The following is a 23,333-nucleotide window of genomic DNA, read 5'->3' on the forward strand; positions in this document are numbered from 1 at the left end:
CCTGGTAACCTAGTAGCAAGAGTATTTATCTACTGTCTGGTATTTGTTTGGTAAAAGGACTACTTTTTCTAACATACGTTCGTTAGTAGTCTGTCTACTGAGCTGAGTCAACAAAGCTTRGGTCAGAGATCTGAAAACGCCAGCATGGGGACTTGCTACGTCTGTAAACTGAGGGTCCTTGAAGTCATCTCACCATGGCATTCTCCACAGCTTTGCCCAGAAAAGGTAGAATGTACTAATGGCTGGACAGATCAAATATTTACGTGCCTTTTGAGATGCGCCTCAGCTTTACTGCCGTTAAAAGATAGGCAGCTCGCTCTCTCTTAAGAGTGATGGAGGTTTCCAGAAACAGAAGGCTATGTATTTTCCTATTTGCTAGAAAGAAAAGTACTCTTGCATGAAAAACTGGGTTGGAGGAGAGATAATACAGGGACAGGTTGGAGGAATTTAGGCATCCAGAGTTGAAGTGGAAAGTGAATAGAAGAATATGAATTTCCTAGAAGACCATATGTCCTTTCACAGACTGAATAAAGCTGAAGGTAATAAAAACCTCAGCTACTTAACTGTCCCTTGAGAGCACTGGAATTTGTGTGCTGATTGAAGCAGAGTAATTTGGTGGGGAAGATGCTATATCATAACATGGAAAGAGATGAAAGAAATGACATTACATGTGCTACCTTAGTTCTTAGTTGTTTTTGAGTACTTGACTTGTGATCTTGATGTTCTTTCAATGTAGTTCTGCATTTGTCTGCACAGTATTCCGTGTGTCAGACAGAGAGAGCTTTACTACTTATTTCTTAAAGAGTGACTGTAGTAAAATCCCATGTAAATGTATTAGCAGTTTACATAATCTGTTTGAAATAAAGTACATTTTTACTGGCATTTTACTATTCATTTTTAAAAAGAAATCTAGAGCACAGAAGTATTAGAGTATCATGGCTTTAATATTTTAGGGAAGGATGAGGTAAAATTTGTGGAAAGGTTAATAGAGCAATTGGTATCARTTCTAAGAGATTGCTTAGTTAATCAGAAGACCAATAAGGGAGGCGTTGTTTGTACAGAACCTAATGCAAGTTTGTTTGAGTCTGATAAGGGTTTCTAGGTACTACTACTGCAATCTGGATGTTTAATGACAATACTAACCCTGAAAGTTGCACAGGGAACCTGTTAAGTAGGTCACAAGATGCAACTGTCAGTAGAACATGCCATTTGTCCTCACACTTACGCTATCCACAGTACRCTCAAATATTCAGTACAATATATTTTTCTTCTTCACATTACTTATGGTTTCATACAAGACTGCTACCAGAAGCTGGAATGTTAAGTCAGAGCCTTTGTTCTGCAGCAGTCTTTTTCATTGCCAATTAGTATCTGTAAAAGGAACTAGGCAGAATTAATCAAACCTTTGTGGAGCTCAGCTCGTTTCTAACTGTGGAGCTACCATCCAGGAGGATGAGGGAATAATATGCACAAGACTCATTTGGCAAAAAAGGCAATGCTTTGCAATTTACTGGGTCCAACCCCTTGATTGTCCCTGACCCTTCCTCCCCTTGCTGAGGTAGCAGTAAGGCTCATTGTGGGTGTTGTAACAGGGTACCTACACCACATTTTACTGTAATCTGCTAATATCTCTCTGACTGAATAGTGTTAGCTGGGAACTTGCAGACATCAACAGGAACTGAAGAGTAGATGCTAGTTTTTAAAATACTTTCTTTCTCTGCCTTCAGAATCAAACCCTGAGGACCACACCTGCTTGTTTAGAGATGTTAACCTGATTTTCTATTTAAACGCAGGCCATGTCTGTCCTGTGCAAGTTCCTGGTCCCCTTAGCTTGGCTTCCTGGGTGCCCTCCTCCACTTAGAAGCAGAAATGCAGCTTTCAKTTTCTTCTTTTCTTTTTCTTATGATATTGTTTTGGTGTATCTCACAACTCTCTGACAAAACAGTTGAAACAACTGTTTTCCCCCTTTCTTCCTTGATTTTTCCCCCCTTTTTTTGCAGAACAATTTAAGTTAAACATTAGGTGTGGCATTAGAATGCAGTGTACTGCCTACAGGAATTTATTGTACTTAGTTAACATTTTTTCATAAACCTTGCAGTTTTTCTGCAAAACAGGGCTTCTTCTTTCTCTGATTGTTTTGGTTGCAAGCGTTCTGTAGTAAGTACTAATTGGAAATAGTTGCAGCCATTTCAGGTCCTAAATTCAGTTATAGTTTCAAAAAGRAGGAGTATTATGAAATTTCACCCATAGAGGGAAGCAGAATACTGTCATTACAGCAGGCTTTTTAACTGTGGATTGCYTTTTAAAAATTATCTGTGCTTCAACTGAAGCCAACAAAAAACATCTGTTGTCTTATTTATAGCTCCTGTTTCTAAGAAGTATATTCTGTAGCAGATGAGAAAAGTGCCTGACAGCTCATAATTCATAAAGTTACTGAGGTTTAATCTGTTAGAATATTATGTACAGAATTCCACTCCAGTACAGGCTGTATCACTTCCCTTCCACAGCTGATAGAAACAGGGCTTTATGAAACATTAAATTAATAAGTGTGAAATGTGATTAGCAGACAATATTAGAAGTATTAAACTGTAGTGAAGGAATATAGTATACTATAATTCTGCTGTTGATTGGTGGTTACATACCAAATAAATCTGTCTCATTCTGCTCCATATTTGTGCAGCTAAACTTTCCTCTAGTCAGACATATTGTTTTTTTTTTTTTCTTTTTCTGTGAACTTTCATTTTGTTCTGTTTTAGGATAATTTTTTTGATGATTAATGCAGCAGATCTGTGACAAGCATTCGTTTTTGTGTCAGAGAAAGGTAAAGAAAACCTAGATTCCTTCTTGAAAAATCAATACATTATAAAATGCAACTTTCAATACCGGATCAGAGCTTTCTGCTATGTATTGTTTATAGGTTATTTTCTCATACTCRTCTGTATTTGCTTTGAGTTGTTTCCCCTCCATTCATAGTTGCCACTTACTCTCCTTAGCTTTTAAATGCAGCCAGTGCAAGGGTATGAAAGGGGGATTCATTCTCACATCACCACCCCCCAACTTTCCACATAATTACCATACACATGATATTTTATCAATCAGATCATTCTTTGCGTATTGTGCTGATAACCTTGGAAAGTATCTAGGCAAAGTATTTGACTAATTTATACAGGTGACTATGTCTTTTTCCACATATTATATGTAGCCAAGATAAAATGAAATAATATTCAGATTTTATTCCAACCTTCATAGGTTCTCTGGATTGGACTATAAATGGCCCAGTCATAACATACATTTATTTGTCCTCTGTGAAGAATGACTGCATAATCTTACTCTGTTAAGTATCGCATATATTATAATAACTTGCCAATACTCGTTAATTTTCTACAAAAAAGTAATTTGAGATGCTTTTTTCAACCTTGTAATTGATGTTGTAAGTACCTACTTAACACACGGGATTCTACAGATGCTCAATTTGCATTTTGGCCAGTCTGTTGTGAATTGACTGAAGTTCAGAAGGTTACGTTAATAAGGATTCCCTTCTTTCCTGCAGTCACGATCTTTTGTAATAAGCCCCTTCGAAAAATTCTTATCATTCTATATTACGGGTATTGCACCACAGCAGAAATATGAATGCTTTAAAAAGGTATTTGAAGTCCAGAAACTTCCATGTTATCCATTATCTATGAGAGTTAATTAGTATCCTTGAGATTCCCTAAGAAGGGTGTTATGTTTTATTCAGATGTTTCTCCATTGCAGGCAAAGGAAAAAGAGGACTGACAGTTTGATATGATAAATTATTTTTCCAGTACAGAGCTGTATTTCCTGCTGTGGTTAAAATCCTCGACATGCCGTTAAAACTGAACATCTGAATGAAGTTGTCACTTTGTCCTCCAGCTCATAATCAAAACCTACTGATCGACGGAAGAAATAAACTGGGCTTGCTGCATATTATTGAAGAGTTTTCTTATGGGAATTTAGAATTAACTGTATTTCCATCAAACCTCCCAATTGTAGTCTAGTCATGTAAGGTCACCAGCAGATGTTATTTCTCCATTCCTTTTCAKAGCTTTGAGATCATTCATATCCCAATATATCTTGACCTACAGACATTTTTCTACCTAAGTAATAAGTGGGCCTCTTGTGAGCCCAAAGGCTGATAGCCTTGGTGGGTCAGACTGCTTCTTTATCTAGCACTGGGATATCCTTCTCTCTTCATTTCTTCCTGATCTAGTCTCCTTTCACTGCCAAGGCTTCTGTGGTATTCCGAGTCCACAGTCTGTCTGCTTGACGACATCTGATAAAAATAAAAGACAAGTAAGAGTAGACAGGCCTATTAAGCCATTCGTAATGAATGTGTCAAATTCACTGAAGCTTAAACCTCCCTTTCATATTTTTCCATGAATAGTGTTACCTTTTACCATATTGCTAATAAAACAAATACTAGAGAAGGTGGTTGAGCCCTGAACAGCTCTTCTTTCTGCTGGTTTAGGGATGAATTATGCCTCGAGGAGAACTTAACTATAACCAAAACCAACTWTTCTTGATCGGGGCGGGGGATGTAAGAAGAAGTCTTTTTCTCCTCTAACAGTTGTGAATAATTTTACTAGCTATTACAGTGCTTGATTGATCTGTGACACACAGTGATATTAACTTCTTTGTCTTCACTTTCACCTTCTTGTCTTTCAGCTTTGCCCAGTTAAAACACATTGCTAAAAGCAGCTGGGCAGTTCTAAATACTTCATTTGTTTATTCTTTTGATAAATATCATGAAGTGGTCTAAAATCGCTAAAGCCAAGGCATAGTTATGGTTCTCAAATCTCAGAATGAACTTCTCTCTGGTATTTATTTGTAATACCAGACTCATCTTTTTCCTATCTTAGTCTGGCATTGAGCCCAAAGCTTAGATCTTTATGGAAGCTTTCTCTTGAACCCTGATGAAATGTAAAGTTTGTATGTAGCCTGTAAGAACTCAGAAGAGCTACACTTTACTACTAGTAACAATACCAGCTTATTTCTTTTTATTTATTTATTTTTTTACAAATACCAAGATGATTTGAGCTGCTTGTTTAGGGCCTTTTTTTTTCCTGTTTTATAATATTTTACTGAAAGTTTCTACAGAAAATTTTTCTTTCCTAAGAATATAAAGAAACATATAATACACTGTGAAATGTCCTCTCAGTAAAAGTTAGAAACTTTGTGTCAGTAAGGGTCTTTTCATTCTTTTATTATGGGCTGTGAAATTCCTGTGGCCCTTCTTCTCCAGCTGATGAAAGCAGATGTGAGGGAGCAGTGAAGGTTTGGGCTCTGCATCTGGAGCAGTCAAAACCTGACAGTTCCTGATAAGCGTTGAACCTCCTCACGCTTGTGGAGGAACCTCCTGGTGATTTCCCGTGTTAAGGAATCTGAACTCTTGTTCACACAGACACAGCTTTTGATGTGTTCTGTGTAGTCTTCTTCAATACTTCTACTACTACTTCAATGCTTTTGAGCATTCCTAGCAGTAAGCTGCTATGAGTACACTGATTGCCTTGACTCCAACCACTGCCTGACAGGTTGTGCAGGAATGCAAAAYGGTCCTTATATCCAATATATCTCCACTTCAGCTTGACCTTATATACTGACAAGTGATTAAATTGTGCTATTATGAATTCTCATTTAAATTCAGTATCTACTTCAGGGAAGATGGATGACAACAGTAAAACAAATTTGAATTGTTTTTCCCCTTCCCAGTATAATGTGTAACTGCTTATTTCCTGAAATAACGGCATTTGAAGCAAGAAGGAAAAGTCCTCCCTCTGTTTCCGAGGATTTTCAATAGTAAGCATGGAAGTTTTACTCTGTGGAGAATCCACCATTGTCCCCWCCTTGTCTTTCATTACGCTGCTGAGGATGCCGCAGCAAAAGTACTGTAGACTTGTTTCTTCACAGTTCTGTTAGCTGAACTTGTTGGAGGCATTATCACAACTTGCCTGACAATGACAGTTACAGTTGCCTGGTTCTTCTGTGCTAATTAATATGTTTATGCCTGTTCTACAGTTAATTTCAGTGTTGGTCAAACCATTCATGTTTGAACATGTTGTATGACTTTCATGCAAGGATATGTGCGAATCTATGAAGGCATAAGTGGCTATGTTAATGGACACAGTTGCATACATGAAGAACATATCTGCGTGCACATAAGCCAGTTACGAACATCGTAAGACCTGCCCTCTCAAATATTAGACTTTTATGCACAGCTGCTGTGTCATTGATTGCAATATGTATGCATAACCTTAAATGCCTGTTTGTTGAAAAAGAGGAAGGACATGCCTGGAGATCTTAATTCAGAGCTAAATTCAAGTAATCTTAGAATATAGATTCTGTAAAAATATTTAAAAATTGAACTCTTTTTCATACTGTGTGTGGTTATATTTTAAATTATATCCTTTTATATATATATATTCATTCTTCTTCCAGCAGTAGTGAAAGATTTGGCTCATAAACCTTTGAAGCCAAATTCCAGCTTTAAATTTCCACATGTCATTGCCAGGTACTAACTCCAAAATATCTCTTTTTACGGAGAACCCTTCCAAAAGGTGCAGCTGTGTGCTGGTTTCATCTTGCACTTTGTAGCTGTGTTGGCAACCCTTAAACGTAAGGTATGCTCTCATCTCCCACACATTGCCATTGCCTTAGCGCTGTTCAGGCCTGTCTGTATGAGGGAAAGTGAAGCGCTCGCAGATTGGAGGAACTCTGACTCGTGGTTCGTCTCATTGGTTCTCACTGTGGCAAGGTAAAAATAGAGCTAGTGGAAAATGCAGCTTTTACAATGTGTCATCAGAAGCTTCCTTACTATCTGGAGAGCTGTTCTCAGACTTGTGACTAGAAAGAAGACACAGAAACTTCAGACCCTTAATCTTTGGAGACAGTGGGATTTCCAAAATATTACAGGATTGCTCTGGGGAGGGGAGGAAATGATTACTTTAAGTGAAAAACTGATACTGGATTGTAGCAAAGGGATCTCCAAAGTTGCTCAGATTCTTAAGAGTGGATTTGGTTCTCCAAACCTCTGTGCTGTGCTACAGCATGCTTCAAAGCAAAAGATCCTTTTGAAATCAGGTACTAAATGCAGGCTGCATGGGGGATTTTATTCTCTTTTCCTTTTACCAAAGGTGATGTATATGAAAGATTTTTCTTTCCTTGTGTAAATCTGTTAATATGCATGCTGCATTTACCTTCAGAATGTCTAATCTAGAATCAGGATATTTTTAAGGATATCTTGTATTCTGGGTCCAGAAAATTGTGGATTGGGGTTTTTTTTTGTTTGTTTGTTTGTTTTCCCCAAACTTAAATGTTGTTTTCTTCAATTCAGCCTCTGCCATTTCCTGTCAGCATTTTGAAAATGGAGGACACTGTGCCCAAATTTGACTGACTTCTGTGTAAATATTATAAACTGTCTTCACTTCTACAAGTGCTCCTAAGTCTTTCTTCTGGCAGATGTGTATTTCCTGAGGCCTTTCAACTTTAAATGACCATCATTTTCTGTTTTGTGCAAAAGGTGGAAAGTTTAAAGTACAAATGGCACTATGACACTGTCAATATTTTATATAGGAAATGACAGTAATGAATAGGCAATCCTAAAATAGGTGGGAGGTTAAGTAATTTTAATTTGTTAATGGCATCTCCTAAGTGCTTTTAAAGTGAAYGTTTTTTCTTCAATATTATTATACACTGTAATTAGATTTCTTGGTTGTATTGGTCTTTGATTTCTGTGTTGAAGGTAAGTGTAGGTTTTCTTATTGCCACTGTGTGTGTCTGTGTCATTCTGCTATAGAACTGCCACTCACTAGTATGCTTAATATTAAAGGCAGTTGAGTATTCTGAGGTTTTGGTCAAATTCGTAAGTATTCTAGGGTTTACATTTTTACAAAATAGACTGTCATTTTTTCAAAGCTCTGTTCATATCTAAAAGTTCACTAGTTTCTYTGGTAGATGGAAACTGCCTGTTTTGAAGAAGAGGAATTAGATATAGGGAGGAAGAAAAGTAATCAGTACTCCTCTGAATTCCCAGAATGTTAATATTTTTCCAGTTACATATTTTAGGATAGGAGAGAAGTGTAGGAAATCTTTCATTTTAACCAATTTGAGATTTGTTCTACATCTGCGTGGTCTGTTGACTTCTCTTCTCTGTCTGTTTCTGCTTCTTCTCTCCCTTCTTTCCTCAGTGTCAGTTTAGACCCTTAGTTGCAGGCTGCCTCTCTCTGCAGCCGAACAGATGCTGCAATTTTATCACAGCTACTTAAGGGGAGAAGGGCACTTCATGTRACAGGCTACCTAAGGAGCAGAAAGTTATTTTCAGAAGTAAAATACATAAATTTTATTCTCAAAACAGGCTCTTCCTTTGCTACCATGTAAGGGATACATTTTATGCCTTTATCTTTCTGTGGGTCTATTAGTATCATAATATGAGGTTTTTTTGTAACATGTTCTTTGTTATGACTCTGATTTGATTCTTTCAATGGATTCAGCATTATCATAAGAGAGATTCATAGTTCAGGGTCAAAAGGAACTATTTGACCTGAATATTACAGATCAAATAGTCTGTGTTTCGGCATGTCACCGCGGGGGCTGGACTATAGAGTCTTGCATTTGAATCCAACTTGTGTTTGGTAAAGCAGAAATGGATATGAAGAGATAAAAAAAAAAAAAAAAAATCTGTTGCTTCCATAGGTAGTTTGTTCTGCATTAATAACTATATTTGGAGATTGGCTGATTGGCTAGATCTTCATCTATTTAACACATGCTTTTAAGCATATGTTTAAGTTTCAACTAAAATGTTATACTGAGTCAAATATCCGTCAGAACTTCAGAGTTCATCATGATTACTCGTTCGCATTTTTCAGCTAACTGTGATTCCATCAAGGAAGGAAGTAGTGTGGTTTTTAACAGGACCTATCCTCTGTGAACCTATCCAGTCCCTAGTTACAGTGCTGTCTCTTACAGCTTTATCATATGAGTTACCATATCAGGTATTCCATTATTTTGTCCAGGACTGATATTATAACTAGCATCAGGGTCGTCTTACTTGTCCTTTCTCAGTGCAGATAGAGCATTAAACATCTTTTGATCCCCTGGAATTGCTCTGATTTTCCATGATTCATTAAAAAGTAACTCTTTTGGGACTTTTGAATGCTCATTTTCTGGGCTTCCTAAGTTAATCTTTTATGACTAACAGATGTTTTTCTAATGTCCTTCTTCGTTATGAATGGACTGGAAAGTATTTCATCATTATCATACCGTCATTCTGCTTCTTTTTGCAAGGCACATGTCTCAATGTCCAGTATGTTCCACTTCCATTATTAGTTCATAAATAATCATTACTTATTATCTTAAACTTCTCTCCTCAGTTTTCTGCACTTTAAAACCTTCTGTATTTTCCTTGCTATCCTTCCAATTTTCAAGTTATTTGAACTTTTAAGAAGATATCTGATCGCTGCCTTCAAAATAAGTTCTATTCTCAGCTAAAATTTTTCTCTCACTTGTGGTGTATTTAATTTTCTGGCGATCTGAAAGTTTTTCATTAAAACTCTCTTATGTCTATTGATATTTTTCTTTTTTTCCTCCTAGTTAGTTATGCTCATGATTTTGTTCGGTTTCAGTCTTCTAGAAATACACGTGTATATTTGTATACATATGCATGCATGCACATTTATGCATGTATGTTTAAGAATGCTYTCTTTTTATGCAAGATGAATTTAATTAGGCAAAGATCACCATCCCCTAGGCAACTGGCAACTTCTACTTCAATGATTAAGCTATGTTTATCAATCATAACTCCTCAAAGTATACCAGATGTTTCTGGCAGCTGTTTAATAAGAATGTCTTTATGTAAATRTTCTTGCTTTCTAAGAATTAAATAGGACTATCTAAAACTTTGAAATAATTATTTTGCCAAAAATAGTGCATTTAAAGATATATCATCCCTCATATCACAGAGTCAAAACATTACTTTATACAATATGTTCTTTCAGTGAAGAAACTACGTTGTGTGAAAACTGACCTCGTACAAAATCAGTATGCAGGTTTGTTTGAAAGCTGCAGGATGCTCCTTTCAGATCATCCCGCTATATATTCTTCACCARTAGTTGTACAAAACAAATTTCAGGAAAGCTATATTGTTAATATGCTAATATTAAGATTGAAAAGTGAAAAGAAACTGAAATTATCACTGAACTTTTGTAGAGTATTAATACTTGCTTCGACTGCTCTTTCAGGTCTTTGTAAATTTGTTTTGTGCAGCTCCCAAATGGTGATGTGTTTAGCTCCCTCATCTGGTACATGCTGGACATAAATGTTTCAGGACCAAAAAACTTYTTCTCTTCCTTGCATTGTATTTCCCTTTTTTTTCCTGTAGATTGCAAACTTTTATTGTATTTTCTTTTTTCTTGTAATATTAATGCTGATTCTAGGAGTGATTTAGATCTTTAAAAGAAGATGCCATAAAAATGCAAATGCCATCATTTTTATTCAGCTTTTGATTAGTTTTATAGTGTTYTCATTTAAGCTTGACAAGTGGGATGTTTGCACTGTCTCTTACAGCTAATAAAATGAATTTGTTCAGTGCTTAAAAATTAACTGGATGCGTTATGTGTCATAACGGGCATCACTTTCATAAATGGAAATGACTTTCAACTGTAGCTTGTCTTATTTTTCCTATTTTTCTTTTACAGCTTTTTCACTTCCAGATCTTACGGAGCAGTTTTCACCTCCTGATGTTGCTCCTCCAATCCTTATCAAGATAGTGGAGGCAATTGAAAAGAAAGGTATGCTGAAGAATAGCCTGGCAGTGTTTTTGTTACTTGTGTTAGCCAGGACAGCAATCAGATTTAGAGTTGCTGTCTGCCCTTCCTCGAGCTGCTAATGCATCACAGTATTCAAATAATATGAAAATAATCTAATTTAAGGGTTATTGTGTTGGTTTCTGCTCAACAGAGGCTACTTGTATTATAGGAGTAATAATAAAGCTTACCTCATATAGGAGTAATAACAAAGATTACCTCAAATGATGTTTAGCAACTTAACTAATATAAGTGTTATTGAAAGTGATGGCGGCGGRGGGGACGGAGGGGGAGAGGGTTGGTTTCGCTCTGTTCTTTTCCAAYAGATGAACACCTTAAGTTGCTCATGAAAACAGCATCATAACATTGAAATGGATACAAGGCTAAACAAGTAATGTGTTGCCCCAAAGCAAACCTGTATGTACGGAAAAGTAGTATGTAGTATGGAAAAGTTACAAGGACTGTTTTTATACTTCAGGAGCAAGTTATTTATTGCTGTTGTCTGCTGAGCAGCCGGTGTTAGCTGCATGGTTTTCGATTCTCCTGTTTTCCCTGGTTATGTCTCTCCATCCTTTTGAGGCTCTCCCTGTTCTTCTGCTGCGCCCTGTCCCTTTTGCCCTTTCTCTCTTATCTTGGCTTCTGCTCAGATGGGCAGTCCTCCTATGGTAAGGAGCTGCCCACGGGGTCCTGCTCATTCAGTGGCATTATAGCCTGGGAGTGAGGGGGTAAGTGGTACTCTGATCTGATTCAGACTGCTGTCCGTGGGACACAGGACCTCMCACAGTGCAGTGATGCTTTAAGAGAGTGCTAACTCTTTGCAAATGACTAGGAGCTTGCCAGTGTCAGTGAGAGGGGCAAGTGTTTAGTGCTTGCATAAGCAGCTACGGCTTCCAGGAAAGCCCGCTGATACTGTTAAATCATCGGTGTTCTGGCTCCCTGGCTGTGCTTTCTTTCCGTGTTTTGTGTCTTTTGCGTTTTTTCTGCAGCAAAGAAGTTGTAAACAATGCCTTTCACATAGGACATGAGAAGACTGTATTGATATCTATTATTCAGGTGGATTCTCAGACATGTTACGTGATATATACAGACACAAAGTGATACACACCCTGCATACAGTGTGAGGTTTGGGGCTCTGTAGATGGTCAAGGGCAACCTGAGAGTTAACTATCCTGTAGGAGGGCCTGTCTGTCTCTGTTGATTAGGTAGAGTGCCAAAGGCTAGGCACACTTTTAACTTCCAAGGCTCAGGTTAGTCCTCAAGCTAAGTAGGATGCATCAAACCTTTTGTCATGTCCCTCTTCCATTCCTGTGGTGCTGTGACTTGGGCTTCTCACCCTTTGGCAGGAGAGGTGAAACACCTTTCTTTTCTACATTTCTCCATCCCCCGTTCTTGTCCCATTTGAAGACAATTGTGAGAGTGACATTGTGAAATACACTTAAAAAGACCTGGTGTTTCCACCTAACATGTAGAGTGTAAAGAAAGATCTGGGTGTTCCCACATTACTCTTGCAAACTGTTTTCTTTGTGGGATGTGTGTATCTGTTTCCTAGTTCTGGCCTTCTAAAGTCAGCTCATGGAGGCTTGTAAAGAACATATGGGTTTACCAGGATCTCTAATCCTTCTTGGCCAGCAGTTTCTGCAGACCCGGCAGTTTTCATGTACAAAGAGGTATATCGCTGTCCTAAAAATCAATCACATTCAGTAGTTTAATATGTTGTAGGAGAATGATGGTAGGAGAATTTTGCCAAATCTTAGTATTTCTGAAGAAAACTAAAGTATGTTGTTTCATGGCAACCGTCACAGGATATTAATGTATCCCATTGATTTTTTTTTTTTTGAAGGTCTGGAGTGTTTGACTTTGTATGGAACACAAGGCTCAAGCAACTCAGCAGAATTAAGACAAATTCTTGAATGTGGTAGGTACACCTYTTCCTTAAAGCATTAATAGATTTTGTGGTCAGATTGATCATGTTTTCTCTGATCATGTTTTCTCTGCTCTTCTTCTCAGCTTATATATGGTCTGGTTATGAATGATATAGTATAAAGCCCAATTTAAGGGAAAATCTTTGTAACTTTTAAACTTAATATGAAAGGTATTTTTTCACTTGTACGGGTTGCGTATTTTTTTTGTGGCTCCATTGCCTTGGTTCTTTTTCCAGGAATAATTATTTTAAGCATTCTTTTTGTCATTTGCTTGTTCAAGGAATTAAAAATCTGGCTGTAAAAAAAAAAAAAAAAAAAAAAAAAAGAGTAAAAAAGGAGTTCTTTTGTTGAGAAGCAAGAGAAAGACACATTGTTCCTGTAAGGCTGCAGGTTAATATTTTGTAAATGAATGAACAATTTGTGTATGTACAGACATGCGGCTCTGTGCATGCATTTGTTTATGCAGCCTTTCTGCTTCCTTTGGTCCAGTGACTGGAGAGGCAATAACTGAACGCTCCCTCCGTGGCACAGAGATGATAGTGGAAGAGAAAGAAAAAGAATTCAAGTGATGTTGCAGCAATAGACAGGTTTCTCAGGTTTTGGACAGTAAAATGCAGCTACGCTACTGCCACCACATACCTGTTCAATTTTTCTGATATGTACTTCTGGTTTTTTTAGTATACTTTTCTTATTCCTTCACGCTGGAGTATAGTGACATGACAGCACTCAGCTGCACGGTGAGATCAGGAACTTTGCTCTTATAGTGAGAGTGCATGACCACACCTTTGCAAGCCGAGCTGSGGTGTGGGTGTGAGCTTCCGTTTGCATAAAAGAGCATGAAAATACAAGGGCTAGGAGATGAAACTGGTTACAAGCAGTCTTGCTAAAGAGGCAAAGCAAGCAAACTCAAACCATGAATTCAGCACTCTTCATTTTTAGTAATTGCAAGTGTTAACAAAATGAACTAGAGATGATATTTTGAGCTGACTGTTCCTTCAGATCAAAAGAGCATCCTGTCCTCTATGATTTTGGTGGGAGGGAAGAAGTGTATGTGTGCAAGCAGGGAGAGGAGATATTTGTGCAGTGCTAGCAAACAAAGCATTATTTTTAGTGTTGTAATTGTATTTTTCAGTACAGATAAATCCAGATTTTCCAAGCCACCAGTGCAAATATATCTTTTAACTTACCTGAATCTCTTGTTAAGTGTCTAAACTGAGGTGCACTTTTATGACAGGTTCATCTATCTCATGAAATCAAGAATTTGTGATTTACATGTGTTCGTATTTAAAATGCAATTACATTTGAGAAAATGAAAATAGGACTTTACCCTTTAGTAACAGAGTATCTTTCTCTCTTTTTTAAAGATAGGATCTGAATCTTCCAGGACAAAGCCAGTATAGTGGATCTCCTGACAGATGGATATAGACAGCTCTGATCTCCTCCGCCTACTCTCTGAGTTAGCTGAGTGCAAGTCAGTTTTGTTCTCCAAGTTGAACTGCAGTTGTGCTTATGGTTAAAGTGCTGTGCATATTAATTGGATAACTGCCTATTAGCTTCAGCACAGTGCTATCTGGCTCCAGAATCAAAGCTGACTTGCATCTGGCCAGCTCGGCAAACACACGAGTTCAGATCTGTTTATGACATTACACCCAAGGAGTTCTAGAGTACCAAAAATTTATTCTTACTAAAGCATTGATTATGATAATTCACAATAGACTTCAGAGAATGGTTAGACCCAAAGAGAACAAGAATTTAACTCAGTTTATGAAATAAAAAACATTATGTGAGCCAGAGAAATAACAAAAACTATTTTCTGTAAATTTGTAGTTGGATTCTCTGATGCCTAATTATTCTTGCAGCATTCATACCCATGCTGCAGTTTTTTAATTTCTGAGCCATTTATAATGGATGTGTTCTTATATGGATTCTTTGGTGTCTATTAAGGATTGAGTTCATACTGCAAGCTTTCTGTTTGGGGAAACAAGGAGGAGGAGGAGGAGCAGGACTGAGTGCCTCACTGTCCTCACTTGGCTTTTTTCACAGTACTTGCAGACACACCGTATATCTGAGTTCTCAGATATCTGAGTCCTCTGTTGAGTTTGGTTCAAAATGGCCAAAGAGGTTCAAGAGTTATTTTACAGGGGACTTGACCAGCCTAAAAAGTCAGTCAACATTAATAACTCCAAGTTCTTGTACCAAACATGGATCTTTCTGTAATCATTTGGGTCTTTTCTGGACCAGTTTTGTATTTAAGAGGAAACTCAATCTTACTTGCACTAAGCAAGCATTTCTGAATTAGGCTGTTTTTATTGTTGCTGCTGATATTCAGCTAGTCCTATATGTGACACTCCTAAACCTTAGCTTGAGTTGTAACTAGGCTGGAAGGACACCAGGCTTTACAAGAGAAATACTAACTGCTATATAAAACAACAAACACCCAATTCTGCAAGTGCATATTTGTTTCCACATACTGACATAAATATTTACAGACTTGGTCCTCAAGTAGTTAGTGTAGCTTCTAGTCATAATAGAAGTAGCTACTAGTCAAAAAGCTGTATTTGACCAAGCCCTTGATTAATACTTCTTACACAAAATATTTACAGGTAAAACACAGAGTTGTTAAAAATATTCTGATGTTCCATAACATTACCAACATACAGCAAGTCACTACTCTACACACTACATTATTATGAGTCTTAGTTCAGCCCTATAAAGCATAGGACTGGAGGCCACATATGGCTCTGGAAGCCATTTGGTCTATCAGATAACAAAAGAGCCTGTTTGTTGTGTTGAGCACTGTATAATCTTGATCTCATAGATGTGTCTTTGAGTATTTCTTACAAGTTGTTTCCTGTAAACCAAATATGAGTTAGCAGATTTGGCTTAGTATGAAGGGCTAATATCATGAGCCTATATATTTTTCCAGTTTCTAATATCTGAAAATTGTGTTACTCTTTTCCTTTAGATGCCTCTTCATTGGATTTAGAGACATTTGATGTGCACACTTTATCAGATGCTCTCAAGAGGTATCTCCTGGATCTGCCAAATCCCATCATTCCAGCAGCTGTTTACAGTGACATGATTTCTGCAGCTCAAGGTACGAATATTGAGTATTTCAAATATCAAACAAAAAAGCTTTTGTTAGAATTTTGAGTGTCCGGTGATTCAGCTGCTTCTTGGTCTCCTACAAAATATGTGGAAGATTCTGCACACACTGGCAGAATCTCAGAAACTATATATACATTCACTGATTTAATGAAAGTTGCTTAAATTCAGATCTAGAGATGTATTATTTACTTCTCTATTTATGCAAACATAATGGAAAATACAAGGGTTAACAGTTCTGTCTTTTAAAAAGTAGAATGGCTATAGAAGAAATGGGGGGAAAAATCAAGGTCTTATCGGTATGCAGAAAGCTAATTTTTAACTTTTTATCAGTGCTGACAAAGTAAATGTATTAGAGGTCATGATGTTCTGCAGTACATTGGGAGTTACAGATTATGAAGTGACAAGTACGTGCATATAAGATTCATCATCTACACAGTGGTCATTTCAAATAAGTGCAATTTATAGGCTTTCAGCATATAGGACAAGTATTCTGTTGTATGTCTCAGGACAGGATATTGTTACTGATAACCTTCAAAGTTAGAATAGCACCTGTGAGACTTATCTAGTGCATCTCAGAATTACCCAATCATGTGTGACGCTAAACACAAGACAGACTTCTACCAGTACACTCTGAACATATTGTGGTTTTTACCAAAATGCATATCTGTTTCCATTTGACTTTTAAATACTTCTTCTTTACCTWTCTCTGAGCATTTCACTTTTTTCAGAAGAAGAAACAAGTCCTATGGTAACAATAAATGACAGAATTTATATTTTTTTTCTGTAAAATTGATGCTTCCAGAGGAGTTATATACACTTTCAGTTTACTGGTTGTATGTTCCCGTGCTGATATCAAGAGCCTTTTATCTGTTTGCTTGCAGAAGTTCAGAACTCAGAGGAATATGCTCAGTTGCTGAAGAAACTCATCAGATCTCCAAATATACCTCCCCAGTATTGGCTCACACTCCAATATTTGCTCAAACATTTCCTCAGAATTTGTCAAGCATCCAGCAAAAATCTCTTGAATGCAAGGTCTCTAGCTGAAATATTCAGCCCTCTGCTTTTCAAATTCCAGATAGCAAGGTATGTGGGACATCTTTGTTATATTCTATGTTATAAACACGGGTTAGCTATATACAAAAGTAATTTGAATAAATTACTTCTTTGACCTTACTTCTGCTTTCTGGAGGCATTATTATAAATTTTTGCAATGCTTTTTGAATTATAGTAATGTAAACTTTTTGTAGTTTTCCTGATTCTTATTGTCTAATCCATCTCTTGCAGCTCTGATAATACTGAACACCACATAAAAATCTTAGAGGTTTTAATCACAAGTGAATGGAATGAGAGACAGCCTGTACCAGGTAAAAAATATTTATACTTTAAAAAGTTATGTATTCTTGTTTTCTTAAATATTAAAATTCAACATAAGGACACTAAATGCTCAATTTTTTAAAATTAAATTAGCAATACAACACTGCATAATTACTGAACTGTGTAGTAGTGGTTTATATGTGTGCAGCATTTGTTTTATAAGAAATTTTGCAATAAAATCATTTCAGAATCCATCATTTGCATAGCCTTTGAACTTCTGTTGCTTTTTCATTAAGCATTGAATAGGAATTTGTGAACTTCTAATACCTGCAAACCAATAGAATACATATCATTAAGTGTATAGGAGGGGGCAAATTCTGAAGATCTTACTTATCTCTCACTCTATAGCACCAGTCAAATTTTCTTGAAAATACTATACCCCACACAGAAGATCTGAATAGATTAGAATTTGACCCGTTCTTTACTTATACATATTTTACTTATACTTATTTTTTACTTATATATACTTATACATATTTTTTAATTCAGAGTCTTAAGAGCTTTATTTGTCAATATCAATAAACAGTGCATAAAGTATTAACATCCTATTCAGGAAAATTAGTTGGCACTTTTTCTGACTCTGTGAGCGTGCATTTAATTTAGTCAACAAAAGTGAGACCCACCTATAATTTATGCAGAACCCCCTGTTTTTAAATCAAGTATTTGRTATGAGCAAAGCAGCGTTGCCAGCTGTGTGCAAAGGAAATTGTTAATGCAGGAGACTTTRGGTGTAGCTTAAAGTAATCCTTTTTACAGCTTATTGACAAAGAATATCCTAACAAAGGATAGGGCCTGGTGAACAGAGCATTAAATGTTGTAGCTCTAGCACCTCTCTATTAAAAGTACAAGGTAAAGTTCATGTCAGTGGGATTTGCTGGGTTGTTTAAGATTTGAAGAGCTAGAGCACAGCAGCAGAAAAACAGTAGCAGAAGAATATGTTATTTCTCTTAATTTAAATAAGCACGCTGTATAATTCCCTTCATAAACTAATGAAGATCAAATTTAAATGGCTATGGTTTTTGCTCCTACTACTTTGGAAGGTTGTTCTAACCTCGTAGACTATAGTAATTAGGAACCTTTGCCAATAATTAGCGTTCATTTATTCTCAGCTAGTTTATACCTATTTGTATTTGTTCAGTTTTCTCAAAACAGTTAAAGCAGGCATTTCCAGCACCACTGCATATTTTTTCTTCCTAGTGTTTCATAAAAAACGAGAGAATCCAAACTTTTAATGCCTCCTTGCCTTATTTATAGCAAATAACTATTATTGTTAAAGAATGATTTTATCCTTGCACATGTTATAAGCCTTAAAAAAGGCTCTAATACAAGATTTTTATAGTAGTGCTTTATGAAATGATATGTTTAAAAACACTTTTGGATATGTAAGTTTACATGGCTTGAGGCARTGGTAGAGTGAGGGCATACGTACAGAAGTAGGGTCAAGAAATGAGAATTTCTCAAATTGCACTTAAGAGATCGGTTATTTGCATTTAGGCATGAGTTGCTCTAGACTAGTAAAATATATAAGTGAAAGGTAGGGCAAGGCGTCTAGTCATCCTGAGAGTATCTTAATATCTGCTTTACTAGAGCCCTTGAAATATCCATCAAACTTACAAATGAATTAATATTTTTTAATGCAGTTCATTATTCTGAGGGTTCTTCTGCGATTTTTCATGYGACCCATTACAAAAAAAGAATTATTTTCCTGTGTGTTTCAGGGTCCATTCTAGGCAAGCGAATGTATTTTAGTAGAGCATTTGCACATTTATTAATATACTGAAAAAAATTAGATGCAGATTTTCAAACTTTGTAGCCCTTAGTTAACTAGCTTCTGCTCTAATGCCTATAAAGCACTTGAATAGTTTTCAGAAGTTGAGTATTTACAGAATTTTAAATGATTCTTTACAGAATTGGGAAACAAATGTATTTTTCAGCTCCAAAATCAGTCACATGATTGTCTTAAGTGCTGCATTGCATTTTTATAGTTCTTGTAGAAGAGTGAGACATAGTTTTCAAAARTATCAGCTCCAAGATTATTGTTTATAGTGGCTTGACCTTCCATCAAAAATATTTTGAGCCATTATGATAAAGGAAGAATCCTAGAAAAGATAACTTATTTCTTATATAAGTGTTCTGAACAGAGAGTGCAGACCTGTAATAGAATTGTTCATAACTTAAGAGATTTTAAACAGAAAGAATTTTATTTGTTGAAAATAATTTAATGACAACTAAGTGGTAACAGGTAAGCCAGTGCTGCCAGGTTTCTTTTCTTCTGACTGTTTTCTCATCACATCACCCAATAATTATCTTTCTTACTTCCAAAAAATAGAAAATATGCAAATAGGACCGATATCTTCAGTTGGACATTTTATGGCTACAGTAATGCTATGCACTCCATAGTGCAAAACTAGGAGTAATTGTTAGGCTCTTACTTGATATTTTTGTTGCACAACAACTGTGGATGATTTTTTTCCTTGTCACTGTGTTTAATGGAAAACTATGCATTTTATGTATAAATTGGAATGGAGTCTAGTCCTGCACAAGAAGTTAAAGTACAGAAGTTAAAGTCTGTAGTATGTGAAGACAAAATAATGGTGCAACAGAACTAGGATTATGAAAATGGTTGGTATTTTGAATTATCAGTAATGAGATCCATTTTCTGATTCCTGTCTTAATTTTTGGATCTAATCAGCCAAAGACCCAATGGATGATTAGGCTTAAGTGGAGTAGGCTAGATGATTTAGCACACCATTTTAACACCCTGACTTGATGAACAGCCACAGAAACATTTAAGAGTATTGCTGATTTTATAGTCAGAAACAAAGTGCGTGTCTTCAAATATGCCATTTGAAACAGTAGTATTAGAAGAAAAAAATCTTAATTATAACAGGCTATACTTAATATTGATTATATCTAACAGAATCTCACAGAACAGATGAAAGGTCTGATAGAGTGTGTGGTTTTAGAGGTATACACTGAAAAATGGGCTACGAGTTCTTAGGCATACAGGGCTGGAAGCTCKTTCAGTTGGTTTTTGATGATCATGAAGCAGTAGCAGGTCCCAGAGCCGCATATGGGACTGTTTGGAGCATGACTCACCAGGCAGCGAGTGCCTCTGCCAGGCAGCTGTCATGCAAGGCCAGTACTAGCTTATGACGAGCCAGCAGGTCACACAGGGAGAAGTGGGGAGATGAGGGGTTCAGGGTGGCTTTGGGGGAGAACACAGCGAAATGAGAGTCCTCTTGGAGGAGTGTTGAGGAGTGCAAAGTGGCCCATGGGTATGCGAGGTGAAGGTGTGTGTTATTGCAGGGAGGTAGAGAAGAAGGGGGGTCTGGTGTGGGACAGTGGTGGCAASGCGCTGGTCCTGGGACGGTGGGAAGGAAGGAATGTGGAGGCCAGGAGGAGCTCCTGCAGCAACTGGGGCCACTTCCTGTCCCGTGGTGACAAACTTCTAGGCTGTCTGTCACAGCTTGTTCCTCTTTTCCAGGCCTGTAAATAACGTTGTAAATAATGGCTCCAGCTGTAAAATACCATAGGTTTTAAGCATGAAGAGTTAGGATTACTACTCATAGGATCCTAACTAGAATAAGTGAAGTCATGAGCCTGCCTTATACTTAGCTGACCACTTGGTGGTGGTTTGGGAGAGCGTCCTAGCAGTACAGCCAAAATGCAGACACTTTGCTTTTTGCTGAAGATAATATGGCAAGCTTGATAGAATAATAACCAGAGCAAGGGAGTGTAAAGGCCAGTCCTGTTCCTCCTGAAATCTGCCCTAAAGCTCCCCTTGACTGCCCTGGGCCAGATCGGCCGCAGTCTTGGCTTGCAGTGTCTCGGGGGCGCACCAGAATACATAGGAATGCCATCCCTTATCAGAACTTCTTTGAATAGTTTCGTAAGTCTGGCTGAACCGTCAGCCAGTGCCAGGAATGTTTTGGCATGTGCAGAGAACAGTCTGTCAAGGAAGAATTGATTTTGTACAGTGTATTGCACATCTGCTCCTCACCCAGCAGAGGGCCCCCATTCTAAGCTAATAAAAATCATGTGCTTTATACCTGATTTAACAGGGAGCAAAATACATTATTAATAATCTCCAGCCCTAGCAATACTGAATTCTTGGTTTAGATTTTGACAGAAGTGTCAAAACCAGAAACCTTATGTTTCTCAATACCTAATTAAAAGTGTTTGGTGAAATTGCATTGCTAGAAGTTTTTACAGATTAATTTTATAAATGTGTGTGAGTATATGTGTACGTATGTCTATATACCCATACATATACATGCACACACACATGCAAACCTCTCCATCCCAATCAGTTTCTTGTCCTGCTTCATGCATCATTTTTAGGGAAAAAAAATCCTTTATAGATCAAAAGGATGCTTTGAATATGACGCAGAAAAGTAGTAGGCTCCTGACTTTTTGCAAATACAAATCTATAGATTCAATGAGCACCACTCAATATGGTGAATTCTTAAATTTAAATAAAGGTAAGATGGGGCAGTTGTGTGAAAATGCAGGTGTGTGCACGTCAGTACCATTTTTTGACCAGACGTGATCCAACTAATTTTTGCATGTGGCATTGAAATAAAGTTTAAAAAGAAAAAGAAACTCTTGGATTTAGGAACACTCTCAGTAGTTTCAGAAGCTTATGTTTTATCTCTGCATAGGTAGTGCTTTTTAAAATAATAAATGACTAAGTGAACCAGAGTTTGTTATCATTAGCTGATTTCCTTTCAGAATATACTTCTATACTGTGGTCCTATAAACCAAAAAGTGTTATCACTCCTTTCTGTAATTTTTAATTGTAAGTAGGAGGCATATCAGTTACTGTCAAAAGTTGGATCTTTCTCCTCTCCTCCTGTCTACTGTCATTAGTTCAGAAACATAGATTACAATCTCAATTTGAAGTAGGCTGTACTTTTATGACTATAGTGCTTTATATGGTATAGAGAACTGACAATTGTTTTAGTAGGGAAAGGCTAAAACTAGAAAAGCAAAGAATTGTTATAGATGAAACTATTCAATCAGCTATAAAACACTGAAAATACACTGCAGATATTTGGGATTTAATTGTAAGACACAAGTGGGTTTTGGTAGGTTTTTGGTAGGTTTGGTGTTTGGTAGCACAGGATGATTTTATAAGTGGAGCATTCAGGGAGAGAGGTGAAAACTGTGCAATACCATTTCAGTAACATAAGGGAGCCACAGCTGATCTCCAGGAAGACAGCTACTGGAGGTTCTCATTGCTTTCAACAAGAAGTTGGAGGAAAATATTAATCCCCTTCCTGCCTCTCTCTGAAAGGAAACCTTTGGCGTGCTTCTCCTTTCACATTTGATTTTTTCCATGTAAAATTATAGCTGGTAAGGAAGTTAGCTGATGTAGGCAGAGGGGAACAGGCTCTCCAGAGCCTGAAGAGGGAAACAGTTGCTGCTCCATTTCTTCAGCAAGTGTGATACTCCACCAAACACTCCGTATGGCAAGGGAACCTAAAGTGCTCCCTCTCTGTACAGTCCCTTTTCCCACCTGCCTGACTAAGAAATGAAAAGAACAACTCTGAGGTCCTCGAAAACACCATGGATGCAGACAGATATTTTTTCTAGTGTTTTCTGTTTTTTTGAAATGGATGAAATGCCTCACCAGTGCGTTCGAAGAGTCTTCARGCAACATGTGTGTTTGTGATCCAGCGCGAGTGCATAGGAGGTGCTGCTGTGTTTGCAAGCAAGCTGCTTTGTACAGAGCTGTTCTGAGAGGTACAGCTCTTTTAAGGAAGATTTTGATTCTATTTTTTTTCTGAGCTAAGTTAGCCACTTCCTGTATTTGGCTGTTCATAGTGATTTTCTTGACTTTAATACTGCACTCAGCAGCCAGTTACAGAGTCTATTTTAAGACCTCTCACAATGGTCTTCTCATTTACTTGGCTAAAATGAGAAAGTTCGTCCTGCATTGGCCACTTGTTCCCTGACTGACAACTTTTCTTTGAATCTGGCTCCCCTTCCCCCACATGAAATCCCTGGCTCAGCAAATATTTGAACCTGCCCAAGTTAATCATGAAACTGAGATCATTATCTGAGAGAGACGTGCAAGCTACTGAGGGTGGTTTCTTTTTTTTTTTTT

General features: G+C 37.2%; 1 protein-coding gene across 3 annotated transcripts in view; it reads left to right on the top strand.

Moving 5' to 3' along the window:
* Positions 1-23,333, top strand: part of PIK3R1 (phosphoinositide-3-kinase regulatory subunit 1) — a 56,521-nt gene that overhangs the window by 21,575 nt on the left and 11,613 nt on the right. For 2 of the 3 annotated variants that reach the window (XM_085322410.1, XM_085322409.1), the window contains exons 3-7: positions 10,710-10,802; positions 12,658-12,732; positions 15,705-15,836; positions 16,729-16,930; positions 17,132-17,211. In XM_085322410.1, coding sequence (XP_085178536.1) covers positions 10,710-10,802; positions 12,658-12,732; positions 15,705-15,836; positions 16,729-16,930; positions 17,132-17,211 — 582 coding nt within the window. Of the gene's footprint in view, positions 1-6,829; positions 7,099-10,709; positions 10,803-12,657; positions 12,733-15,704; positions 15,837-16,728; positions 16,931-17,131; positions 17,212-23,333 lie in introns of those variants that run through there. The other variant, XM_085322412.1, reaches the window with a different exon arrangement.

Source organism: Rhea americana, unplaced genomic scaffold (assembly GCF_003343005.1).
Source record: "Rhea americana isolate MKP2758 unplaced genomic scaffold, rheAme1 scaffold_77, whole genome shotgun sequence".
Lineage (NCBI taxonomy): Eukaryota > Metazoa > Chordata > Aves > Rheiformes > Rheidae > Rhea > Rhea americana.